This window comes from Microtus pennsylvanicus, chromosome 8 (assembly GCF_037038515.1).
Source record: "Microtus pennsylvanicus isolate mMicPen1 chromosome 8, mMicPen1.hap1, whole genome shotgun sequence".
In the NCBI taxonomy this organism is placed as follows: domain Eukaryota; kingdom Metazoa; phylum Chordata; class Mammalia; order Rodentia; family Cricetidae; genus Microtus; species Microtus pennsylvanicus.
The window spans coordinates 74,750,049-74,777,360 of NC_134586.1; the positions used below are offsets into that span (position 1 = coordinate 74,750,049).

Genomic DNA, 27,312 nt, shown 5'->3' on the forward strand with positions numbered 1-27,312 from the left:
GATCAAGTGACACAAGAGTATGAATGGGCTTTACACAATTTAGGGTGATAGTGGTGAATATTCCCACCGCCCTCCAAAAAGTAAGGGCCTGGAGATGGAATCTGTTGAAATAGGAGCGGCAGGCTGCGTCCCACCACCCGGCTAGCTTTACCCGAAATAATTACACAGAAACTGTATTCTTTTTTTTTTTTTTTTTTTTTTTTGGTTTTTTCGAGACAGGGTTTCTCTGTGGGTTTGGAGCCTGTCCTGGAACTAGCTCTTGTAGACCAGGCTGGTCTCGAACTCACAGAGATCCGCCTGCCTCTGCCTCCCGGTGCTGGGATTAAAGGCGTGCGCCACCATCGCCCTGCTAAACTGTATTCTTTTAAACACTGCCTGGCCCATTAGTTCCAGCCCCTTATTGGCTAGCTCTTACATATTGATCTAACCCATTTCTAATAATCTGTGTAGCCCACGAGGTGGCTTACCAGGGAAGATCTTAACCTGCGTCTGTCTGGAATGGGAGAATCATGGCAACCACCTGATTCAGCTTCTTTCTCCCAGCATTCTGTTCTGTTTACTCCACCTATCTAAGGGTTGGCCTATCAAATGGGCCTAGGCAGTTTCTTTATTAATTAACCAATGAAAGCAACAGATTAGAAAGAAATCACTCCCACATCAGGAATCAGTAGGTGAAGTGTTTGCCACACAAGTCTGAGTTTGGCTCTTTAGACATAAAACTGGACGTGGTAGCACATATCTGTAATCTCTGTGCTCCCACAGCAAGATGACAGAGACAGAAGCCCCAGAAGCTGTGTCACTAGCCTGGTGTGTCAGCAGTGAACAGTTAGCTACCCTCCCTAAAGCAAGGTGGAAGGCAAAGACCTGGGCTCTGCAGTTTGGTAGGATTTGTCTCCTCTTCCGCAGTGGGTGGCCTCACAAACTAACTAAGTGTTAGTCCCTGGTGGGCAGGGCACAGTTGCCCTCCTTATCTCTCTCCCTGCTCCTGTGGCTCTTCCCGTTTCTCTCTGTTCTCATCTTCAAACAGCACAAGAGTTTGTCTGCTTTTATTAAGCTCGGTTTAAAGTAAAAATTCTTTACTTTTGTCCTAAAATCCTGTTGTCTTCCTGTCTTGTCCCAAGCTGGGTGCGTTGCTCAGAAGATGGGCCTGCCTATCCGCCTGGTTGTGGCAGTAAACAGCAATGACATCATCCACAGGACTGTCCAGAAGGGAGACTTCTCTCTGGGTGAGGTTGTCAAGCCAACCCTGGCATCTGCTATGGACATTCAGGTGGGCCTGTGGGGAGAAGAGCAGCTGCTGGGGGGTGGGGGGGTGGGCGGGACTTGGATAGGGTTGAAATGAGGGTGGCCTGGGACTCTGTCTCTCCACTCAGGTGCCTTACAACATGGAGAGAATCTTCTGGCTGCTCTCTGGCTTTGACAGCCAGGCAACAAGAGCCCTCATGGAGCAGTTTGAAAGAACCCAAAGTGTGCACCTACCCAAGGAACTACATAGCAAGGTTGGTCACTAGCCATATGAGGTAGGGGTGGGTCTCTGCAACTTCCATAGCCAGCAGAGTAACAATCTGACCAAAGCAAGATGGCAGCTGAGTTCAACAAGACTCAGTAGACAGTGTTGATTCAAATGTCTGGTATCTGGCCTCTAGTGGTTTATTTCAGGCATGCTTAAGCACAGCACAACGTGGTGAACATTATTCTTTTCTTTTGATGATTAATTCAGTCCCGTGTACACAATAAAGTATACATAGATCTCCTTGGAGAACCAAATAAGCTAAATACAGATCAGGCACGACTACATCGCAACTCTTTGTAAGGTCTGTAAAGATTGATTCTATAGATTTACTGATAAGGGCCTGGGGGATAATCCGGTGCACAGAGCAAAGGTCACCAGGCTAGTAAACACATCCACATCCAGCCTTCTAGGTGGACAGATAGTGGTTATTACATTTCTTCCCTCAAAAGAGAAACCCTGTGTGCTAAACCTCCTAGGTTCCCCGAGCGCTTATCTGTAAGCACAGAGACGCTGTTCCTCCTGTGACATCCCACGGAGGAAGGGAAGGATGCAGCCACTGGATAGACTTGGGGTTGGAAGTCTGTGCAAGGGAGGGGGATCCAGGAACTTCACAGCTGGCACTGATTGGATGAGGAGAGTTGTGAACACTAAGCCAGCTTTATAAATGTGGTGCCTCAGTTTCCTCATCTGGAGAGCAGGGATAATAAGAAAGTCTGTCTCCTAAGATTGCTGTGAGCTTGGGTGATTAGATACATGGGAGGCACTTTCCAGACTGCTGGGAATACATAACTCCATGCAGTTACTAGTTCCATTTTTTTTTTTTTTTTGTTTTTTTTTTTTTTGTTTTTCGAGACAGGGTTTCTCTGTAGCTTTGGAGCCTGTCCTGGAACTCGCTCTGTAGACCAGGCTGGTCTCGAACTCACAGAGATCCACCTGCCTCTGCCTCCCGAGTGCTGGGATTAAAGGCGTGCGCCACCATCGCCCGGCACTAGTTCCATTTTTATTTGTTAGTGTTGTTAATTTGCAATAATAGCAACACCTGTACAACAAGGACAAAGTCATTCTGCCCTTCAGGTATGGACAGAGACTATAGCTCTTTCTGGCCCTTGTCTCTCTCCTTTGTTGTAGTGAGGAGCTGCGGGCAGGCCTGCTTTTTGTCCTGCCCGGCTCCTGCATGGCTAGCTTTACACCCATAATAACAACACACAAATTGTATTCATTTAAACACTGCCTGGCCCATTAGCTCTGGCCTCTTACTGGCTAACTCTCACATCTTGATTAACCCATTTCTATTAATGTGTGTAGCACCACGAGGTGGTGGCTTACTGGGAAGATTCTAACCTACGTCCATCTTGGGCCGGAGCTTCATCGCATCTGCCTCACTGCCTTCTTCCTCCCAGCATTCTGTTCTGTCTTCCCCACCTACCTAATTTTCTATCCTATCAAAGGGCCAGGCAGTTTCTTTATTAACCAATGAAAGTAACACATAGACAGATGATCCTCCTCCATCACTTTGTCTCTGTCTCTCTGCTGCAGGAGGAGAGACTCTGTTTAGTTAATAAATACGTTTTATTTATTTTAGGGAACTAGTTAGAAAGCGTTGCTTTTATTTGAATGCAGCCTGCGATGCCTTAAACTTCTGTACCTCATTCCCACTGGGTGGCCCTGCTGGCTCTGCACCCCCCACCCCAGGTGACTGGGACAGCTACCTCGCTGCAGCTCTCATCATCACAAAGCTCTAGGGTGTGCTCCATCTAGATTGCACAGTCTGATTTTACTTCAGTGTCCTCTACTTTAAGAGAATCCTCATTTGCCAACTTGATCTTCCCAATTCCTTTAACTTAGTCCTTTACATGACATAGTTGTTCTTGGTTAGTGTCCCTCCTGAAGGGTTCTTCTCAAAACTGGGTATAGTTTTCTGGCCTGAGTTGTGCCCTTGAAGACTAAAGTGGGACTTCCTTCTTTTAGAATCTATACTGCTTTAAAAACTTCCCATTATTTTTATTTAATGTTTATGAATGTTTACCTGTGTGTATTGTATGTGTACCTTATGCATGCAGTGCCTGTGGAGGCCAGAAGAGGGCATCAGATCCCCTGGAACAGAAGTTACAAATGGTTATGAGCCACCATGTGGGTGCTGAGAACCAAATTTGGGTTCTCTGCAAGAGATAACTAAGCCATTTCTCCAGCTCTATGCTGCTTTTGACTTAGCCAAACATTAGTTTGTTCGGCCCATGGTTTGTGCCATGGAATCAATATTCCTTCTCCTTATGTAAGTGAGATCCTCCATTAACACTGATCATCATATCCTCTGTTTCTTCATTTTCTCCCTGGCTGTACTCAGAGGACACTGTATTTGCTGGAAGGGCATTTATCCATCCATCCATCCATCCATCCATCCATCCATCCATCCACCCATCCACCCATCCATCCATCCATCCATCCATCCACCCACCCACCCATCCATCCATCCACCCATCCATCCATCCATCCATCCATCCATCCATCCATCCATCCATCCACCCATCCACCCACCCATCCATCCATCCACCCATCCATCCATCCATCCATCCATCCATCCATCCATCCATCCATCCATCCATCCACTCACCCATCCATCCATCCATCCACCCATCCACCCACCCACCCATCCATCCATCCATCCAATCTGTCTGCTATGGTTCAAGAACTAGGTTAGGTGCTGGGAATATGAAGAGAAAATGCAGCTGTCACACTAAGTGATGTATGTAAGTGGTAGAGCACATACTTAGTATGCATTAGGTCCTGCATTCAATCCTCAGAAGTAGAAAAAGGAGGAAGATGAGGAGGAGGGTGAGAAGGAGGAAAAAAATATTGGTTGCCATTTCTGACCCTAATCAGGAAATATCTATATAAACAATCTATGGACCACTTGGTCTCTAATGACACTGAGTACACATATAGTGTTTGCTATGTTGTAAGAATACAGAGCATCTTCAGGAAATTATCTGGCATTCTGAATGCTCAGGGAGGCTGAGAAGGAACCTTTCCTCTGCCTGTGAGTACTAGGAGGATTTCCAGGAAAGGGCTCCTAAGCAGAGTGGGAACTGACCGGGTAGCTCTCACACCACGGGCAATTTGAACACCGTGACTTGCGTTGTATCCGGCTGTAGAACAAGACTGTGTGCTAGTTTGATTCATGATCTAAAAACATTGGGGTGTACCCAGAACTTCTACAAATCCTTCTGCTAAGAAGCTCAAAACTATAATTGAGCCTGGTGATGGTTGCTCAGTCCTTTAATCCCAGCATTTGGGAGGCAGAGGCAGGCAAATCTGTCAGTTCGGGGCCAGCATGGTCTACAAGAGTTAGTTCCAGGACAGGCTCCAAAGCTACAGAGAAACCCAGGCTCAAAAAAAAAACCAAACGAACTGTAATTGGCTCAAAACTCGGAAACTGATTCTACTCTGAGCCGGGTCAGTATTGAGTCTGTAGCATTCATCTGAGTCCTGGTGCCGGCGTGGGGGTTTAGTCTGAGTCCTGGTGTTGGCGTGGCTGTGGATACAGCAGGGTTTAGTCTGAGTCCTGGTGTTGGCTGTGGATACAGCAGGGTTTAGTCTGAGTCCTGGTGTTGGCTGTGGATACAGCAGGGTTTAGTCTGAGTCCTGGTGTTGGCTGTGGATACAGCAGGGTTTAGTCTGAGTCCTGGTGTTGGCTGTGGATACAGCAGGGTTTAGTCTGAGTCCTGGTGCCGGCGTGGCTATGGATACAGCAGGGTTTAGTCTGAGTCCTGGTGTTGGCGTGGCTGTGGATACAGCAGGGTTTAGTCTGAGTCCTGGTGTTGGTGTGGATACAGCAGGGTTTAGTCTGAGTCCTGGTGTTGGTGTGGATACAGCAGGGTTTAGTCTGAGTCCTGGTGTTGGTGTGGATACAGCAGGGTTTAGTCTGAGTCCTGGTGTTGGTGTGGATACAGCAGGGTTTAGTCTGAGTCCTGGTGTTGGTGTGGATACAGCAGGGTTTAGTCTGAGTCCTGGTGCTGGCTGTGGATACAGCAGGGTTTAGTCTGAGTCCTGGTGCTGGCTGTGTATACAGTGAGGTTTAGTCCTTCTGTGATTCACCAGTCCTGACATTCACCCCTGTCTTCTGACCTTTCAGCTTTCCCAGGCAGTGACATCCGGGTCGGTGTCTGATGAAGCCATCACCCAGACCATGGGCCGCTGCTGGGAGGAGAACCAGTACCTGCTGTGCCCCCACTCAGCCACAGCAGTGAACTACCATTACCAGCAGACTAACAATAGGCAGTCCAGGTACCAGCAGTGAGATCTGGGGCACTGGGACATAGCTCTTCTCTAAGCAGGGCTTGGCAAAACTAAGGATAGTGATATTGGTGAGCATTGGGTTCTGTGCCCCAAACTACAACTGCACTTAGAAGAGGTGTGAACTATATCCAAGGTCATGAGGGCAGGTGATGCCTGAGCTGGGTCTTCATCAGGAAACTTTGCAGGCTTATCCAGGTAAGTTCAAGGTACTAATCATGTCTCTGTCTTGTCCCCCGCCCCTAACCGTTTCCCTGGTCCTCCTTCCTCCATCTTCTCCTTCCCCATCATTCTACCTGTTCTCTCCTGTCCTGCCCCATCTTCAGTACCATCTCCCGGTGCTGCCTGGCCTCTGCCTCTGCGGCTAAATTCCCAGAAGCAGTCAAGGCTGCTGGACTGACTCCGCAGACTCCTGCAGAGATCCTAGCCTTGGAGCACAAGGAGACACGCTGCATCCCAATGCGGAGAGGGGATGACTGGATGCAGATGCTACGGAACACAATTGAGGGCCTGTCCCAGCGGTGGGAAGGTTATGCTGTGAACCCCTCACAATAGCCAGGCTGCGGCTGGCTTGAAGACTCTCGTCCTGGGACCGGCTGGGACAAGATGGTGCAGTAATTAAGAACTCTTGCTCTTGGGTCTTCCAGACGATCCAAGATTAGTTCCAAGTACCCAAGTCAGGTGGCTCACAACCATGTATGACTCTAGCTGTAGGGGTTCTGACCCCTCTAGCCTCTGTGGGCAGTATACACATACAGACACACATGCCTACCTATAATATAGAATAATGAAAATAAATATTTTTAAAAAGTTCCTTGTCCCAGCTGAATGTGGTAGCACATGCCTTTAATTCCAGCATTTAGGAAGAGACAGACAGGTCTCTGTGAGTTCTAAATCAGCCTGGTGTACATGGAAAGTTCTAGGGCAGCCAGATCTATATGGCAAGTTTGTGCTTTTAAGAATATGTTCCTGTCCCAGGGAGCTTTGCCCTTGAACAGCTCATGTCCCGGCTTCTGGGGAAAGCTGCTGCAGGTGTTTCCTGGGAATCTGCTCCCTTGGCTTTATTCTGTGAGGGAAGAGTGGCGGCTGGGGTGGAGGGTGGCGGAAAGAGTGGCGGCTGGGGTGGAGGGTGGCGGAAAGAGTGGCGGCTGGGGTGGAGGGTGGCGGATCTGGAAAGAGTGGCGGCTGGGGTGGAGGGTGGCGGATCTGGGAAGAGGCGGCTGGGGTGGAGGGTGGCGGATCTGGGAAGAGGCGGCTGGGGTGGAGGGTGGCGGATCTGGGAAGAGGCGGCTGGGGTGGAGGGTGGCGGATCTGGGAAGAGTGGCGGCTGGGGTAGAGGGTGGCGGATCTGGGAAGAGTGGCAGCTGGGGTGGAGGGTGGCGGATCTGGGAAGAGGCGGCTGGGGTAGAGGGTGGCGGATCTGGGAAGAGGCGGCTGGGGTAGAGGGTGGCGGATCTGGGAAGAGGCGGCTGGGGTAGAGGGTGGCGGATCTGGGAAGAGTGGCAGCTGGGGTGGAGGGTGGCGGATCTGGGAAGAGGCGGCTGGGGTAGAGGGTGGCGGATCTGGGAAGAGTGGCAGCTGGGGTTGAGGGTGGCGGATCTGGGAAGAGGCGGCTGGGGTAGAGGGTGGCGGATCTGGGAAGAGTGGCAGCTGAGGTGGAGGGTGGCGGATCTGGAAAGAGTGGCAGCTGGGGTGGAGGGTGGCGGATCTGGAAAGGCTCAGCAGGATCATTCTTCATATGCAAGTTTCTGGAACTGCACCTGATGGGCCTTGGATTAGGGTCAGCTTTAGGGAGCCTTAAAAGGTCTTCGCCTTGGGCTGGAGAGATGGCTCAGTGGTTAAGAGCATTGCCTGCTCTTCCAGAGGTCCTGAGTTCAATTCCCGGCAACCACATGGTGGCTCACAACCATCTGTAATGAGGTCTGGTGCCCTCTTCTGGCCTGCAGACATACACACAGACAGAATATTGTATGCATAATAAATAAATAAATACTAAAAAAAAAAGTCTCTCTTTGCTTCCTGCTCTGCTTCCGGCGACTAGACTCCTTCCTGATTGTGCAGAGGGCTATGTCTGGGCCGGTGATCTATAAGTTTTTTCCCCTTTAAATAAATACCACCCTATTAATCATAATTACAAAAAAAAAAGTCTTCGCCTTTAAGACTCCCTTTCAGGGTTCAATTAAAGATACCATGAATAGCTAAAAGGGGGCTAAAAATCTAAGGGTAAAGATTTGAGGGGAAAGAAATCTACTCACAACAGGATTCAACCGTCTGTCCATGTTTCTTTATTCTTCTCTCTTCAATCCGTTTCTCACGGTTCCACCCGCTACTTGTTCTCCTTGTTCTACATTGTTCTTAGTTCCTCATTGTTCCTTAATTCTACATCGTTCCTCCTTGTCCTTAGTTCTGCCCGTTACCAGTGCTCCCAGTCATATATACCCTTAAAACCATTGCCCAGCCCTAGCAGGTTCCAGGGCCAGTATTCTTTGCCCCATAGAAAATCAGATAAGAATTTTCACACACACACACACACACACACACACACACACACACACACACGGAGAGAGAGCAGTATGAGTAACTAGTCCATGTCCAGTGAACTCCTTAATGGAGGAAGTTAGAAGTTAGTTAAGAAAGGAATTGAGTCATCAGGGAATTCTAGAGAGGAAGGTTAGTGTGCTACGCTAAGGAGTTTATTTTCTGTAGAGTTATGACTAGGGCATGGATTGTTTGACTCAGCGTGTCACTTCTTTTCTCCCAGTGTGCACAGAGGTTGAGGGGTAACTAGGCAACCTAGGGGAAGCTGATGGCTCTTGATCAGAGAGCACGTGCACTGGACACTGTAATTTCTATGGACCTAGGTCTGAGTTAGACTTACTGCTCTAGGCGATGAAGAGACCCAGTCCTCTAAATGATCCGTTCTGGGCTGTGCTGTCATCAGCTGTTCTGATCGTGGGTGTTGTGGGGTAAAACCAGAGCAGCAGCTTGGGCAGGGAGTAATTCTATGTCCTTGGAAGTCTGTGGATATCTTAGATGGGATGCTCTTTGCCTGGACCCTAAAACCGGGCCTACTGATAAAGATAATTGCAGGAAGGCAGATCTCTGTGCTTACCTAGGAGAGAGGAACAAGGCCTGGCAGTGGGAAACACAGTTCTGAACTGTGGGAATTAATCCCCAAATATGTAACAGAAAGGGAGTTTGCTACAGCGAAGAATCCACAGCAAAGGACAACCACTCGTTCACAAAGCAATAATGCAAAAAAGCCTTGCTTTTGGGTTTAGCCATTACCAGATCCCTTGGTTCTGATAAGTCACTTGTGAAAAGATGGCTGAGCAATTACTGTATAATATTGCAGCTTGCAGCAGTCAGCTTCAGCTCAAAGAGGTCAGGATCCAGACCTCTGATGCAAGGCTACTCACCTATATATTAACCTGGCTCTTATGGTCTCTGGCTCTCCTTTTATTCAGCCACCAAACCAAATTCAGAGCCTTGGCCCTCCTCACCACTTGCTTTCAACCTGCTGAAACATTGGGAGATCCCTGGAACAGAAGCTCTGTTAGTTGGATGGGGCTGTGAGTGGTTGTCGGACAGAGCAGAGCTGAAGGGTTGGGGGCAGTCTCACTGGCCTGAGAGGGGATACTGAGGCACGTGCTATCTCCACCTGCTGCACCAGATTGGCTCAGCAGAGCAGGCAGGGGCAGGGAAGCCTGGGTTGGTGGTGAGGATAGGAGCTGTCACAGAATTGAAGGCTGTGTGGGACAGAAAGCCACATGGCATCAGTGTACCAACCAAGTGGTCCAGCTTTTCGGTTACTTATGTTACTGGATTCAGATCTCATGGGCAGCAGGAGAAACTTCAGACATACCCAAGTCCACCGTGGCAGTGGCAGCACTCACGCCTTGGAGGGTGGACTTCCCTCTAGAAAGACAGGGATGGTGGTGAGTAGAGGAAACTTCTTGGCACCAGAGGATGCTGTGCCCTACCCTTGCAGTTGCTCTGCCCTCATCAGAAGGTAAAGACAGAAGATAAAGAAGATAATAAAGTTTGTGATCAGGACGTCTTGCACAAGCCTTGTCTTAAGCCAAGCAAGCTTGAATACTTACATACTATTTCCAGGGAAGAATGGGACAGAGTCAGCAATGGACAAAATCAGCCTGAGACTAATCTAGCAATGTTGAACAAGAAGAATACACTGTATCTCATGAGCATTGACACACAGCAGTCTCGGAACTGATAACTCCAAGTCTTTCCAGGGGGAAAGCCAAGTTTCCAGGAACTGAAATGAACTCCTTGAGACCCAGGTCTCAGCCCCAGACTGGCCTTGCCAAGTTCACTCCCAAGCAAGGACACGAAACTAGGTTGCTTCTGTTCTTTCATTAAAGCCTCTGAAAAAGCTTTGGACCAGTCCAGTTCTCAACACAGTCCAGCTTGGGCTACTGAATGATTGTTCAATAGTTTTCAAATACTTTTGTAGAGTAAGAGCACCATGGGGGGGGGGGTGCCAGTAAGATGGTTCAGCAAGCAAAGCTCTTGTGTGAATGCCTGTAGCATGAGGGCCGCTTGTTGGGGTTTATGTCCTGCCCAGTTCCCACAGCCAGTAAGTCCCCAAAGAAAAATTATGCAGAGGTCTATATTAATTATAAACTGATTGGTCCATTAGCTCAGGCTTCTTATTAGCTCCTGTAACTTATATTAACCCATTATTCTTATCTATATTAGCCACATGGCTCAGTACCTTATTCAGCAGGGTAGATCACATCCTGCTTCTTTGGTGGTCTGGGCAGGACTGGGGAGGAATGGGCTTCCTCCTTCCCAGCATTCTCCTGTTCTCATTGCCCCACCTTTACTTCCTGTCTTGTTGTCCCACCTAAACTTCCTGCATGGCCAGTCAGCATTTATTTAAAACATGATTGACAGAATACAGACAATTCTCCCGCACCAGGGAGCCTGTTTCAAGTGAAGTTAGGAGCAGGCTGAAAACTTCCTCAGCTGTGAGTCTGCTGGTAGCAGGAGCATGAAGCAACCATTTCATCTGTGCGGGCCTCAGTTTCCCCTTCTGCTTGCTGATCAGAATATTTGCAGGCACTAGTTCTTGTAGACCAGGCTGGCCTCAAACTCACAGAGATCTGCCTGCCACTGCCTCCTGAGTGCTGGGATTAAAGGTATGTGCCACCATAGCCCAACTCAGCCAGGTACTTTTAAATTACCTTCTCATTTTACTTCTTGCTTTGTCAATTAGTCTTGCTGAGAGGTTGTCCCTGAAGATAAAGTCTCCCGAGGCTCTGCTCTAGCCCAATACTAGTATAGCTCGAGCCAAGGTTAGAAGGTGACCTGACCCAGCTGATGTGCCTATTCGCCAGCCCTGCTCAGGTAGTTTGGGCTGACTCACACAGATTAGTCAGTAGTGGGATTGTTAGCACACCAAACCCTGCTAGTTTGCAATGATGAGCTGTGTCCTTTACAAAAGTACCTTCCAGGCATGATTTCTCTGGTCATTGCAGGGATATTAGGGACCTCGTTTTGTGACATTGTGTTTATTTATTTATTGTGCGTGTATCTGTGCACGTGAGGGAGTGCAAGCCACATGGGGAGCTCGAAGGACAACTTGTGGGGATTGGTTTTCACCTTCCACCCCATGGGTCCAGGAAATGTATGGTGGTTTGAATGAGAATGGCCCCCATAGGCTCATCAATTTGAATACTTGGTCACCAGGTAGTGACACTATTTAAAAGTATTAGGAGGTGTGGCCATGTTGGAGGAAGCATGTCACTGGGGGGTGGGCTTTGAGGTTTTAAGGGCCCAAGTCAGGCCCAGTGGCTCTTTCTGCCCTGGGAAGGAGCCATAGAGCAGGAGTCCTTTCTCATGATTTGGGCTCCATGCGGAGCTGGTCGGTCTCCCCATGGCGGAGATGGCTGGGAGTGGGTGTGTGCTCGATGAAATGGGTGTTGCCATGAGAAAGGGGTGACAGCGGTTCTGTGAGATTTTTCAGGGGCAGGGAGGGAGGTCCACCTGGTGAGTCCCACCTGAAAGGCTAGCTATTGGTTTAAGGAAGAGATAAGTGAGGCCTTGGGAACCTTTGTTGAATTTTCCCACAGAAAATAAATGGGGTGAGCAACCCAGGGAGGATGGGGTGGGTCACTTGCCTGCTGGAAAGAAGACAGAGCCAGATCCTGTGCCTAGAGCTTGCTGCTCCTACCCCCAAGAAGCATCTTCCTTCCTCCCAGACCTGTCTTTTGGGCTGACCCATCAGTCCTTCTGCAGCCTGTGTTCTTCCAAGGCTCAGCCAATGCTCAGGGACAGGAAGATGACTTTTTAATCATATACCAGGCAGCACTGAGTACCCAGGGGAAGCAGGAAAAGATTTAACTGGAGGTGTGTGTGTGTGTGTGTGTGTGTGTGAGAGAGAGAGAGAGAGAGAGAGAGAGAGAGAGAGAGAGAGAGAGAGGAGGCAAGGAGGGGAGGGAGGGAGAGAGAGAGGATCTCACGTAGCTCAGGATGACCTTGAACTTGATAATGTGGCCAAGGATGGTCTTGAGCTCCTAATTTTTTTGCCACTATCTTTTAAGGATTGCAGTCTGGTTTGTGCAGTGCTGGGGTTCAAATGGGCTCTGTGCACACTAGGAAAGCATTCTGCTGACTCTGCCAACAGAACTACATTCTATCCTCAACTTAAGTAGCAGCATAAAAGCTGTATCAGCCAAGGTCCAGGAGCTGCCTTAGGCTGTCAGTAATGGTTCTCCAGTGAAGATGCCCAGGCAGCCACCCTTGGTTCTCCGTACTCAACCACTGCCAGATGCAGCAGCGATTGGTTCAGGGGCCTGCTCTCCACTCCCTACGCATTTTCAAAGGCTGCCATGGAATATACCATAAGACGAGGACCTGGCTCCAAGCATGGCCTTCTCTGAGAATGTGTGACTGGAGCCATTCTGGTAGGAGGAGTTGCAGGGCCAAGAGAGACAGCTGTGCCGGAGACTAGGCATGTGTGCCGAAGACTAAGCTGAATCTTACAGGATACCGTACCAAGGAGACCGTCCTCGTACAAGTCTGTTTTCTTCTCCTCCCCAATGACTTGGGCATTGCAGTGACTTTGTTACAAGTGCAAACTCCAGCAGGCACCTGCAGGGACTGTTACAGACAGGAGAAGCCCGTTTGCAGTGAAGAAGTACGTTCACCTTCCTCCTGAATGGATGCTGGACGCTAGTTAGGCAAGGACAGGGCCCTGTGACAGGTGCAGAGTTGAGATTTAAGGCGGGACTTGGGTCCTTCGGATCAAGGTGAAACTGCAGGAGTCCCTTCTTGGCCTGGCTGCTAGAGACACCTATGGAGGGTCACCTGTCCCCTCATCTCCTGTCTTGGGGTCACCTCTCCCCTCATCTCCTATTGGGGTCAGCCTCATCTCCTATCTTGCTACTGTCTCTGATCCAAGGCTCTCCCCTAATCAGGGATCGTGTTTACTTGTAAAACTGACAGGATTTAGAAATGAGTGTTTCGATGGGGTGAGGCCCAACCAGCTCCATATTATATAGTGGTCCTGCAAGCTAAGGTGATCTGTTACTGCCTCCCTCAGAGAAAACAGGCGCTTCAGAGTCATACAATAATTCTCACAGCCAGCAGAGGGCAGCACAATACACCCGAAGTTCTCCCTCTAAAGGTGAGCCTGGCCGTTTCAAACCATGCTCCTCCTAACACAGGCAAGCCTCCTTCCTGTCTGACTTGGTTTTCTGAGAAGTCGGAGCCCTGAAGGTTGGGGGACTTAGAACTTTGCACACGCTAGGCAGGTGCTCTACTACTGAGCCGCACCTCAGGCTTGGCCCAGAGCACAACCTCAGGTGTTGTTCCTGGGGTGCTGCCTTTTTCCTTCTTTTCCTTTTAGTGTCGTTCATTGCCCTGGAGCTCTTTGAGTAGCTAAGTTGGTTGGTCAACACGTCCTGGATTCCAATGAGGATTTTTAAAAGAAATTTTAAATTCATTACATCTTAAATTACTATTGATGCCTTCCTGCTTTTAAAAAGTTCATATATACCTTTGTGTGTGTGTGTGTGTGTGTGTGTGTGTGTGTGTGTGTGTGTGTGTGTTTGACAAAGGCCAGAGGAGGAGTCAGTGTCCTGCTCTGTCACACCCCGCTTTATTCCTTTGAGGCAGCGTCTCTCAGTGAGCCTGGGACTAGGCAGGCAGGCTGCAGCCACAGTCATCCTCATCCCCTCCCCCTCCATAGACTTGGGTTTTCAGATGTTCCAGCACAGCCACGTGGAACTTCTCATGTGGATGCTGGGGATTCCTTGTACCTGAGCAGTAAAGAGCTCTTTCCACGGAGCCACCTCCTCGGCCCCTCAATATCGCCTTAAATGGTTTTTAGCTTTGTTTTTTAAATATGTATGAATGTAAAGCTTCCTAGGAACTCCTTGTACTGGCAAACACATATACTGCTTCAACTAGGAAAAACAGAGGCAAACATGCAGATTAACGGTGAGCAAATGTACACACAGACTCAAGGAGATCAAACTAACCTTGTTTCTGTGTGGTACGCATGCGCATGCGCTGGCACCAAGACTCGGGTGAGAGCCGACTCCAGCCCCGTCTTCCTGGACAAGATCGCTGCTGCTGCTTGTTGACTTGTTTCTCTCCCATCTGTGCTGCTGCGGTAACTTTGCTCTTCCAAGCTGTTCCCGTTTGAAATGCACAGACACCCTGGTCACCGCAGCTGGGAAGTCATATACCCTTTCCTCAGAGCCAGCTAATCCCAGCTGCCTCCCCTTACTGTGATGTTGTTTATGACTGGGGATTGTGGATTCGGATACAAATGCAGGGGCTGAAATTATACAATAACTGAATTTTAAGTCATTCAGATGGATGATCCAGAAAATTATTTGAAAAATAGTGTTAAGTTAGAATCACACATAAAACACCCTGATGCTGGAGAATTGTGTGTGTGTGTGTGTGTGTGTGTGTGTGTGTGTGTGTGTGTGTAGGCCAGAGGACAATCTCTGGTTCATATGTGTGTGTGTACAGCCTTTTGTTGGCCTGGAGCTTTCTAAAATGGGTAGGTCATCAAGTCCTGGATTACTTTTTGAGAAATCTCTCTCTCAATCCCTGTTCTTATAGGTTAGCAAACTGAGTCTTGGCCAGTCCCTCTGCCTTGGCCATGGTACATAGATGATCAGGGCGGGGCAACTGAGAAGTCCAACTTTGCACAGCCATCTCTCCTGGCAACACCCTGGGTCAGTCAGAACAGACTTGGCCCTGGCGAAGGAGCCTGGCATGGGTTGTTTGAGGGACAGTCACGTCGGTGTGGGGACTTCCCAGGAGGTGTCTGCTCACCATCTTCCAGTCTGGGGAGATGAGGGAATGCCGAGGTGCCCAGCCCCTGCCCGGGGTGGAGAAAACTCAAGAGCCTAAACCCCACATTCCGTAAGTGCAGCTGTCGGAACTGCATGGCCTTCCATTTCTATGGCAGTTCCAGAGAGCTCTGTCACCTGGCTCTGGCCAGAGGAAGCTCACCCTGATTGGCTCCGTCTCATAACATAGGGGCAAGAGATGGAGAGACATGGAACAGATGTAAATACCGTGTCCCCTGAGCCCAGCACTCCTGCGGGGCCCATCACTAGAATTCTTGTCCAAGCAGATGACAAGTCTTGTTGTATTTGAGCCCCATTTAGTTGCATTTGGAGAGGGAGGTCAGGAGGGAGTGGTGATGAGAGAGTTAAGTGGGCAAAGATGCTTGCCGCCAACCCAGACAACCTGGGTTCAATCCCCAGAACCCACATGATGCGGGGAAAGAACCAACTCCTGCAAGGGGTCCTCTGACCCCCACACGTGCTCTGTGAGTACTGCACACACGCACACACACACATGTACACACGCGCACGCGAAAGAGACAGAGAGACAGATGAACAGACAGAGGTTTAAAAGAGGGGGGCAGGGTCATATCAGAAAACACACTGACATCATTCTAAGCTTAGGGTTAGCCCTGTGACCCTAGGTGGGTGGAGCAAGGGATTAAGTGATGGCTGAAGAGACTGGAAAGCATGCTCTGAACTCTAGAAAGACTCTCCCAAGTAACTTGGAGGTTGGATAGTGCAAAATGGGAAAGACACGGGATAACACAAGGAAGAGTCAGCTTGGAAGACAGAACCACAACTGAGGAATTGCCCCTATCAGATTGGCCTCTGGGAAGGTCTGTGGGGCATTTTCTTGATTAATCATTGATGTGGAAGGGGTCACCCCTTGGCAGTGGGTCCTGATTGGTGTAAGAAAAGCAAGCTAGTAATTGATGTTCCTCCCTGGCCTTTGCTTCAGGTCCTGCTTCAGCTTCCCTTCATGACGAACTGTAAGATGAAATGAACCCTTTCCTGCCCGGGTTGCTTTTGGTCATGGTGTTGGTTATAGCAATAGGAAGCAATTGAGGACATGTGGTGAGTGAACATATTGGAATGGAGCCTTATGTGGGCCTCAGCTAGTGGGGAGGAATGAAAACTTGCACACTTACTGTAGAATTTGACTTCCAGGGGCCCCCTTCGAGCAGATCCGACTTCACAGGTTTCCCGGGAAACAAGCGAACGCTGCTCAAGTCCTTCATCTCTAGGAAGAACTGCGGTCTTCTGGGAGCCATCCTAGTACCAGGAATCTGCTCTCTGTCCCTGCTGGTTTTCCCACATTGGAAACCCTTCTGGGTTTAAGTGGTTGCTTGGCAGTTTTCAAGTTCTCAGTCATGGTCCTCGTGCCGCACGGTAGATCTCTCGAACTTGTTTCTCTAAAGCCCTATTTTTAGAGGTCAGGAAGATGGTTTAGGAGGTGAAGTTGCTCAGTCCCGAGACTAATGACCTGAGTTCGCACCCCAAGATCCACAGGTAGAAGGAGAAGGAGGAATTCAATTCTACAAAGTTGTCCTCTGACTTCCTCATGGGTGTTATTGCTCCCGTATGATCACCTGTAACTACACACATATACACCCACATCCCTCCACGGTGCAAATAGATGTGATAATAATAATAAAAGTTAAAACAAAACCCTGGATTTTTTTTCCAAAATAAATAAAGTTTTCTGGGCTGGAGAGATGGCAGCAGTTAAAAGTAATAAGTTAAGAGTAAGTTATATTCTTACAGAGGACCCAGAATCAGTTCCCAGCACCTACATTAGGTGGCTCACAACCAGCTGTAATTCCAGTTCCAGAGGACCCAGTGCCCTCGTCTGCCCTCCTTGGGTACCTGCACACATGATGCACATGTATACACTCAGGCATGCATAAAATAAATAAACAGATGTCATAGCCAGAACCTGGAAACAACCTAAATGCCCCTTGACCTAAGGCTAGATAAGGAAAATGTGGTACATTTACACAATGGAGTACTACACAGCAAAAAAAAGTAACATCTTGAATTTTGCAGGAAAATGGATGGAGCTAGAAAACATTATTTTGAATGAGGTAATCCAGACACAGAAAGACAATTATTACATGTACTCACTCATAGGTGGTTTTTAAATATAAAGCAACAAAAACCAGCCTACAAACCACAATCCCAGAGAACTTAGACAACAACAAGGACACTAAGAGAGACTTACATAGATCTAATCTACATGGGAAGTACAAAGTATAAAAAGACAAGATCGCCTGAGTAAAGTGGGAGCATGGGAACCTTGGGGGAGGGTTGAAGCGGGGAGGGGAGCAGAGGAAAATGTAGAGCTCAATAAAAATTAATACAAAAATAAGTAAACAGATCTTTTTAGGAAGAAACAAAGAACAAAGCTTGCTGTCCTGTGGCTCATGGGTCTGGGCTGTCATCAGTCTGGGACTAGCACAAAGCTCTAGAATTGGAGGCCTGTTCTGAGGATAGAGATGGGACCTATGGCGGCCATGTTCTGAAGGTCAGGGAGCCCCCTTCCTGCTCCTGATCTATCTCTGTCTCCCTGGGCACAGCCCATCCCTTCTCGGCATTGCAGTGCACTTGTCTGTGAAGTGGTGGGGAGACCCCATGCTCTCTGTTTCCCTGCCTGGTTCAAACTCCAGCACCACAAAAGTCAGGCACAGTGGCATGGGCTACGTCCCTACACTCTGGATGTGAGGCAGGAGGATCAAAAGTTCAAGGTAGGCCAAGTGATGGTGATGCATGCCTTTAATCCCAACACTCAGAAGGCAGAGGCAGGTAGAGCTCTGTGAGTTCAAGGCCAGCCTGGTCTACAGAGAAGTTTCAGGACAATTAGAGCTATACAGAGAAACCCTGTCTCGAAAAGAAAAAAGAAAAAAAAAAGGAAAGAGAGTTCAAGGTCATTCTCAGCTATGTAGGGAGTTGACTAGAGCCTGAACTACATAACCACGTCAATAGGAAAATATATTCTATCTGGGTGTGGTGGCACATGAGTAATAGAGTCTGGCGGAGGATGAGTTTGAGACCAGTCTGGGTTACATGTAGAGAGCCAGGCCAACAGAACTATACAGTGAAAGACCCTGTCTCAAACAATAACATAGAAAGTACCACTTATTTATTTATTCATTTATAACAATCAGTTCTACAAGGGTTACAGACATCTTCCATCTTGCCCTGTTTCATTCAGGGCTGGGATGGAACCCAGGACCTCCAATATCTAGGCAAGTACTCTATGGTGATTTGAGAAAGAATGGCTCCCCATTAGTTAATGTTGGAATGCTCAGTCACCAGGGAATGGAACTCTTGGATAGGATTAGAAGGATTGGGAGTTGAGGCCTTATTGGAGGAAGAGTGCCACTGGGGTGGGCTTTGGGTTCAAAAGTCCATGCTAGGCCCAGTCTCTCCCTCCCTCCCTCCCCCCTCCCTTCCTCTCTCCCTCCCTCCCTCCCTCTCTCTCTCTCTCTCTCTCTCCCTCTCCCTCTTCCTTCCTCCCACTCTTCGCTCTCCCTCTCTCTCTCCCTCTCCCCACCCCCCCTACCTGCAGATCAGGATGTAGCTCTGAACTACTTCTCCAGCACCATGTCTGTAGCCAGGCTCTCCTCCATGATAATGGACTAAGTCTCTGAAGCTGTAAGCAAGTCCCCAATTAAATACTTTCCTTCCTAAGAGTTGCTGTGATAATGGTGTCTCTTCACAACGATAGAACACTGTCTAAGACGTACTCCATCAACCAAGTCATATCCCTGGCCCCAGATTTTATATTATGTTTATTTTACCACAACCTTGATGCCAAAAGGCCCAGTCCTAGTGTGCCTTGGAGAGGGCAGGGGGGCAGAGTGGGCAGCTGATCTGTATTTCCAGCTGTTCTGTCACATCTGGCTGGCCCAGAGTTTCAGATCAAAGACCACTGCTAACAGGCTCCCTCCATGACCTTGTTCTCAGTCACTTGTTGCTGGGAGAGCTGCAGGTCACCAGCTGCTGCCCAGACCCTTGCTCCTCCCAGGATGGAGCACCTAGATCTGTAGCAGCAGACTCCAGCAGGCTCCTTCCTGTAGCCAGGGCCAGCACTGCCCGGGCAAGCCCAGCAGAGGGGAATCACCCTGCCTGAAAAAAACTAGGCGAGAGAGGGAGAAAGCAGTACAATTAAAATCTTAGTGTATGAATAATTACGTTTTAAAAATCCCCACTTTTTTTCAAAACATCAAAAGGAATTCTGCAATCAGAGGTTTAATTTGCAGATTTAGCGGCATTTGGCAGGTTAAAAGTAGGGGCTGTGAAGTGAGTAAGCGTGGGATTTGGGGCTGGAAGAAAAGAATGGAAGGATCTGTTTGGCCAGAAATCCGGCTTTGAGCTCCCTTAGAGCTCCCTGGCCTCACTTCCTCTGCCTGCAGCTACCCTGGGACCTGGCTGCTGGGGTGGGGGTGGCGTGGCACTCTTGATTGAAGGGGTGGGAGAGCATGCAGGTTAGGAGCATAGTTGAGCTCTCTGGCCCTGGGAACCCACTTCCTTTTGAAAAATAGCTTTATCTCCCCTGCCTATTACTTGTCTTTTGCAATGAATTTTTTAAGTTTGAAAGTGCTGGAAATACATACACGTAGAATAAATAAAGAAATGTAAATTTTTTTAAAAAAAAAGATAACAGCCCAACAGATGCATGGGGCAGTGAGCTGGCTCAGTGGGCAAGGTGCTTGCTACCAAACCCGAAGACTTGAGTTCTAGTCTCAGAACCCACGTGGTGACAGGAAATCCTATTTGTCCTCTGACCTCCATGTGTAAAGCACGATTCATAAAATCTCAGAGACAGATATTGGGGCTCAACCTGAAGACCAGAAAATCAAAGCAGTCAGCCACTGGCTCTTATCTCGACCTCAGTCTGAAAACAGTGATCCTGCCTTCAGGAGTACCCAGAATGAGACTGTGGCTGAGAGCTGACGCCTCCCGTTTTATAATCTTCTCTAGTTCTGGCATTAAGGTGCACTGCTACCACCTGGTTTCTATGGCAAGCTAATGTGGCCACTGAGATTAAGGTGTGTGTCATTGTGACTACTGGGATTAAAGGTGTGTGTCTTTGCTGCCTGGTCTGTAAGGCTGGCCAGTGTGGCTGTTTTACTTTTCTGATCTTCAGGCAAGCTTTATTTATTAAAATACAAATGAAATGCCACTACAGTGGGTGCGCTATCAAGTACATGTACTTACATACACACAGACACACACACGCACACACATACATGCACATGCACACACAGACACACTAACACTCCCAGACATACACACACAGACACACATAGACACACACACAGACATACACACACTCACACACACACATACACACATGCATAAACAGACATGCTCACACACACGTGCACATATGCACGTGTGCACACACACACACACACACACACACGGGCACTCGTGCATGCATGCACAGTTTTATTATTCTCAGCCCTCTCGACTTTTCCTTCTCTCTTCTGGGAGCCTCTTCTTTCACCACATGGAGGGAAATGACACAGAGGTCTGAGTAGAGGTTCAGTGTTGGTGAAGAGTGGCCTGGGGGAGGTGCTCTGAGGAAGACTCCTGAGTGTGTGTGGAGTGAGCATGGGAAAAAGCAACTGAATGTAATCAGCACCATGGAAAGGAGTGGGAAGAAGATGACCTGGCCAGGGACCTTTGCTGGCCCCAGGCAAGGGACCCTGGTGAGCTGACTTTGCTCGGTGAGTTCAAACAGGGATGAGGGAGAAGTCTATGGCAGAATTCCCAACAGTGGAAGGCCTACGGTGGCCTCAGTCTGAGGGGCTTTGTGTAGTACTGGGAATTGACCCTAGGGCTTCAAGCGAGGTAAATGCCGTGTCTTAGTTAGGGTTTTATTGCTGTAAATATACACTATGACCATGGCAACTCTAACAAAGGAAAGCATTTAATTGGGGCTGGCTTCCAGTTCAGAGTTATCATCATGGTGGGAAGCATGGTGGCATGCAGGCAGACATGGTGCTGGAGAGGGAGCTGCGAGTTCTACATCTGGATCCATAGGCAGCAGGAAGGGACAGTGAGGCCTGGCTTGAGCTTCTGAAACATCAAAGCCTCTACACCCCCCAGTGACACACTTCCTCCACACCTACTTCAACAAGGCCACACCTCCTAATAGTATCACAGCCTGTGGGCCTCTGGGGACCATTTTCAAACCACCACATACTATAGCACTTTCCTTAAACCCCCAGCCCTCTTTTTACTTTTTGATTTGAGTTCCCCAGGCTGCTTTTGAACTCACATGTTTTCCACTCCCTTGAACCTGCCTCCACCTGCTAAGAAAATGACATAAAGGGCTGGAGAGATGGCTCAGAGCACTGACTGCTCTTCCAGAGGTCCTGAGTTTGGTTCACAGCAACCACATGGTGGCTCACAGCCATCTGTAATGAGATCTGGTGCCCTCTTCTGGCCAACAAGCATACAGACAGACAGAATGCTGTATACATAATAAACAAATAAATCTTTAAAAAGAAAAGAAAAGAAAATGAGATAAAGGGCCTGTCCTGCCTGCTGGTGTGAGGGAAACTGTATCAATGACCTGCTTTGGTGCTGTGGTCCAATACATAAAATAACATCAGAAAGAAGGATGGATTTTATCTTACTATTTATTTTGTCTTGCAGTTTCAGAAATGGCAATCCATAGGGGGCAGGGGCACGTACAAGAGCAATTTATAGTGTTCACCAAGAATGTGGGAAACCAAGATTAGAAGGGACCAGAGAATGATATGGCCAAGGACCATCCCCAGTGACCCACTTACCCTAACTAGGCTCTACCTCCTAAAATGTCCAGAACCTCTTAAAACAAGCCCAGTACTTGGGGATCCGTGTTCCAAGCACTAGCCTGTGAGAGCCACTCTATGTTCAAATCGTAACATCTACTCTTGCTGTGTACCCCAAACTGGCCTCAGACCCAAGAGCTTTCGCCTCCTAGTGTTGGGATTATGGCCATGTGCCCATCTTGAAGTAATTTTGACAAAAGATTAACTTAGTCTTCTGACTTCCACATGTACTTCCTGCAATAATAATCATTTTAATTAAATACTAATAATTTAATAATCATTTTAATTAAAGTTTTGTTTATTTTGTGTATATGTATACATATGTGTGTGTTCCTGCATATGGAGGTCAACATTGGGTCTCTTCTTCAGTAATTCTCATACTACAGTTTTTAATTTTAACTTTATGTGTATGAGCATTTTCCCTGTGTGTATATCTATGAACACATGTGCCTGGTGCCCGAGGAGGCCAAAAAAGGTGTTGGACCACTTAGAACTAGAGTTACAGATGGTTCTAAGCAGCCATGTAGGTTCTGGGAATTAAACTTGGCTCCTCTATATGAGAAGTCAGAACTCTTAACCCCTGAGTCATCTCCCCAACCCCTCCACCTTATTTTTTTCATGTTATGAACATTTTTAATCATTTGAGAATTCCAAACATACCAATAATGTATTTTTTATAATAATTTTATTCTTTGAAATGATGATCGTATCATATTTCCTCTTCCCTTTCCTCTTCTAAGCCCTCCCATGCGCTCTTCTTGCTCTCCTTCAAATTCATGGCCTCTTTTTCCTCAATTGTTGTCACATATCTATGTATCTATAAATAGAAACACAATCTGCTCAGTTTATAATGTCACCTGTATGTATATGATGTCATGGCCAGCCAACCGTTTATGTGTTAGGGAGCTCTTCCCTGGGAAAGACAGTTTCTTCTGTTCTCAGCATTACCCCGTTGCCAGTAGTTCATTGTCTAGGGTTGAAACCCTGCCCACACTGTTTTCTGAGATAGACTTTGACCTAGCATCCACCAGTTCTGCAAGCTCGGCTTGCCGTCGGTTCCAGAAAGCCCCCTTTCTCCACTTTCTCTGCTCTGGTATCACAGGCACCTTCTGCCAGCACCTGGCTTCTTGACGTGGGTGCTGGAGCTTGAACTCCAGCCCTCATCTTCGTGGGGTGAGAACTTTTTTGACTAAGCCATCCCCCCAGTTCTTTGAAGTAATTATTTCAACATTATTTTAAATCTATCTCTTTGCCTAATAAGAGGAAGGTTTAATCTTTGTTGTCACGTTCAACATCAAGACTGTTTTTGTGTTTTATTTAAGTCTCCAATATGCTGAAACAGAGGAAGAGCAGCAGCTGGTCCACAGCATTTGGGAGAGCTTTAGTGTTGCCATAGCCACTTGTTTCATCACAGGCAGTTCTTCACACCTCTCTCTCTCTCTCTCTCTCTCTCTCTCTCTCTCTCTCTCTCTCTCTCTCTCTCTCATATATTTATTGGTACCGAAAAGAGACAGAGACAAAGACTTGAGGTTTCTAGGTAAGCCTTCTACCACAACCTACATTGCTATCCCCTTCTTCCCACTTTTTATTTTCTTTTGAGACAGAATTTTATGTATCCCAATGTTGTTGTGTAACAGTTTCCTCAAATATTGAAGCATTTACTCTGCAGGAAAGGTGTTTAAGTAGGAAGGCAAAGAGCTCAAAATATCTTTAGGAAGCCCTGAAACTGACTAGATTCACTAGTCCCCTTTCTACCAGAGAAAGCAATCAAAGCTGAGAGTCCCTCTCAGATGAAGCAAAGTTGCCAAGAAGACTCTCAGACCAGCTGAGCTGGAAAGATGAGTCTGAGGCCAGATGAGAAGCCTGGGGGAACAGACACCAGCCCAGCTGCCTGCAAGAGGCTTAGAGCAGAGTCAGAAAGGACACTCCAACCTGTTGAGCTCCTGCCTGCTGGGCAGTGCGCTCCTTGTTTCTCAGCTTTGTCAGCCATGCTGGGGTGGGCCTTTTGCATGCAGCTATCTTTGGGTCATTTCTACTCCTCACCCATACTCCTGTTGGTTCACCACCTTGAACTTGGGTGGCATTCATTCTTTGGTCTGTTGTGGAGCTCCTATCTGGAGTGAGTAGATACGGGTTGCATCTCTCCAGGGAAAGCTTTGTCACAAAACACTCAGGCCAGCATCAAGCTCAATATGCAGCTGAAGATAACCCTAAACTTCTGATCCTTCTGCCTCCACTTACCGAGTCTGGGCTTAACAGGCATTCACCACCATTCCTTGTTCCTGTGGTTCTGTGGACTGAGCCCAGGGCTTCATAGACGCTAGGCAAGCTCTGTGTGTGTGAGTTCAATCCCCAGGAATACCTGAAGGATGGAAGGAAACAACTCAGCTCCAACAAATTGACTCTTGATCTATACCCACCAAAATTTCTAGTAAGATAATTTAAGATCAGAAATTTGTCTAATATATCTATGAGAGACTGGGGGGGATTATTTATTATCACACTATAGAACCATCTTAGTGTAAACTTTACAACTCGGAGGGGGAAAGTATCCTGGCTGTCAGGAGTCAAGGAATATCACAAAGTCACACCACACAACAAACTTCACATAAGAGATGTATTGGGAAAGACACAAGAGGGTGCCTGCCTCTGCCCAGGAGAGAAACAGCAAGGAATTGAGATAGCGCTACGCTTTATATAGGGTTTCTTTGGGGTGGAACTTTCCAGGGTTTAGATTGGTGGGATTTCAAGTCCTGAGCTTGGGGAGAGCTCAGGGATTGATGGGATTTCAAGCCCCAGAACTGAACTTGGGCGTTTCACTCTGTAGGGCAGAGCTTGGGCCCTTAGAGTGTTCTGTGTGCGGAGGCTGGTGATTGGAGGTCCTCAGGGGTAGGATCTGGCTACTCCTATACCTCTAGGGACTTACACTTAGTCCTCATGATAAATTGGTAAAGTAATTATGATTTGACCTGATATGCAGAAATGTAGAAAACATTTTGGATACCTTGGTTAAAAATCAAAACAGGCTCGAGTGGTGGCTCAGCAGCTAAGAACACCTACTTCTCTTGCAGAGGACCCAATAACTGTCAAGTGGCTCCCAACTGCCTGTAACTCTAGCTCCAGGGGGAATCTGATGCCTCTTGCCTCTTCGGGCATATACATTCACATGCACATACTCTTATATGCATACTTTAAAACAAAATTAAATGAATCTAAAAATAAAAAAAAAACATATCATCTAGAGACCAGGAGGAAAAACATAAAAGAACCAAGAACCTGACACATTGATGAAAATTTTAAGGGTAGACTGCAGTGATTCTCAACCTGGGAGTCACGGGGGTCACATATAAGACATTTACATTACGATTCACAACAGTAGCAAAATTGTAGCTATGAAGTAGCAATGAAATAATTTTATGGTTGGAATCACCACAACGTGAGGAACTCTGTTAAAGGGCCACAGCATTAGGAAGGTTGACAACCACTGGTCTACTGGTTTGGGGACACAATATCTAATAACTTTACCTTAAAACTCATACCTTGCTAATGGAGACGTAGCTCAGTTGGTAGAAGTGCTTGCCTGGTGTGCAGGAAGCCTGGGGTTTGACCCCCAGCACAGCATAAACCAGGCATGGCAGCTCACACCTGTAATCCCAGTGCTTGGGAGGTGTCAGCAGGAGGATCAGGAGTTCATGATCATGTTCAGCTACATAAGGAGTTTGAAACCAGTTTGGCTAGGAAAGAATCTGTTTCCAAGAGAACAGACAAAAACCCAAAACCTCGTAAGGATTAGGAAATGTTGCTCTTGGTCATTTTTAAGCTTTGGAATGGGGTTATAGGTCATCCACCCGATGGTAGGGAAGGCTGCTGGTGGTAAGCAAGGCTCAGAACAAAACCAGGCCCTACATCAGGTTCAGCCAATAGCATCGATCACATGGCATCAAATCCATCTCTGGAGAGATGTACTACAAAGAATTGTACACCTGTTGGTCCAAAGCTGGACTCGGATGTGTCCCTAAGATCTTGGAGACTCTGTGGGTCCTGCCAGATCTGTGCAGTCACAAGTGTGAGGAGGGGGACAGGCCTCTGTTAAAAATTAGAGACTGGGGTTTGGGGGTTGGGGTAGCAGAAGGCAGGCTGACCACTCTTTCAGAAGCTTTCCCAGGTCACACGAGGGTCTCTTTATGAGGAGGAAAGTGCTGTGTGTGATCTGGGGGTGCAGAGACAAAGGAATCTGACCTTCCAGTATGGATCTGTCGACTGTGAGACTAAAATGGGCCGCAACTGCCCTACGGCCTCTGAGGTTGGCCTTGGAAGGCAGCAGTGAAGGTGTCCCCCAGAGGACACCTATGCCACATGGGGATATGGTGGGTCTCGGTCCTTGATATCCAGCATACAAACTCCTAAACCTTCCAGGTCTGGAGTAAGAAAATGTCTTTTTAAATTTTTGACACTTTGATATATACATATATGTATATTTTGACATATACATATATAATATTGTGATTTTATTTACCTCAGACAGTTTCATACACATGTTTAAAACTGTGATTGTATTTACCTCATTGCTCTCTGTTTCCTCCCTTCCTTTCCCTCTCAACCCTTTGTCCTTTCTAACTTGTCCAGCAGCAACTACATCATTTTTAAAAAACTGGCACCGCCCCCTTAGCAGTTAAAACAGCAGCCCAGGAAGGAAGAGGCCTCATGAGCGTCTCTTCTACTCATGGAGAAATGAATGTTGGCGGGCTCAGTCTTGGCAGGTGTTCATAGCTGCTGTGTGTTCGTCACTGCAGCGGCCCCCTCAGACCTGGATGGCAGCGAGTCAAGGTTCTCCTCCCCAGCCCCTGGCTCCTAAGTTATTTCTGCTTCTTTCCTATACTGTTCCCTTTGGCAAGTTTGTGTGGAGAGTGGTGCACACATATGTGCATGTGCAAGCCAGAGAACCGCTCAAGTATTCCTCTCAAGCAGCATTCATCTTAGTTTTCCATAACGGCTCTCACTTCCTGGAGACTTACCAGGTAGGCTCAGCTGGCCAGCAAGCCCCAGGGGTCCTCCCGTGTCTGTCACGTAGGCTCAGCTGGCCAGCACTGGGATTGTAAGCATGTGCCACAATACCCAGTGATTTTCATGTGCTCTGGTGATCACACTCAGGTCCTCATGCTTGTGTGGCACACGCTTTATTGACTGAGCCATCATCCCTGAGCTCCAGAGCTGCCCTGTGGCTTCAGAATGAGGACTCATCATTCACCAGATGATTTTTCAGTCCTCCCTTCCTCTCCAGTCTGAGAGAATGAGGGGGGCTGAATGTTGGGTTGACCACCAATGGCTTATGATATAAATG

At 47.8% G+C, this 27,312-nt stretch overlaps 1 protein-coding gene across 8 annotated transcripts in view; it reads left to right on the forward strand.

Annotated features, from left to right (window-relative positions):
* The window catches only part of Thnsl2 (threonine synthase like 2), a 35,450-nt gene extending 13,799 nt beyond the window's left edge, over positions 1-21,651 (forward strand). For 4 of the 8 annotated variants that reach the window (XM_075983879.1, XM_075983881.1, XM_075983885.1 and 1 more), the window contains 5 exons: positions 1,122-1,270; positions 1,374-1,499; positions 5,646-5,797; positions 6,133-6,897; positions 7,462-7,798. In XM_075983879.1, the coding sequence (XP_075839994.1) occupies positions 1,122-1,270; positions 1,374-1,499; positions 5,646-5,797; positions 6,133-6,361 (656 nt within the window). In that variant the 3' untranslated portion in view covers positions 6,362-6,897; positions 7,462-7,798. Of the gene's footprint in view, positions 1-1,121; positions 1,271-1,373; positions 1,500-5,645; positions 5,798-6,132; positions 6,908-7,461; positions 7,799-21,507 lie in introns of those variants that run through there. The other 4 variants (XM_075983882.1, XM_075983884.1, XM_075983877.1 and 1 more) reach the window with 3 other exon arrangements.
* Positions 21,652-27,312: the final 5,661 nt, after the last annotated feature.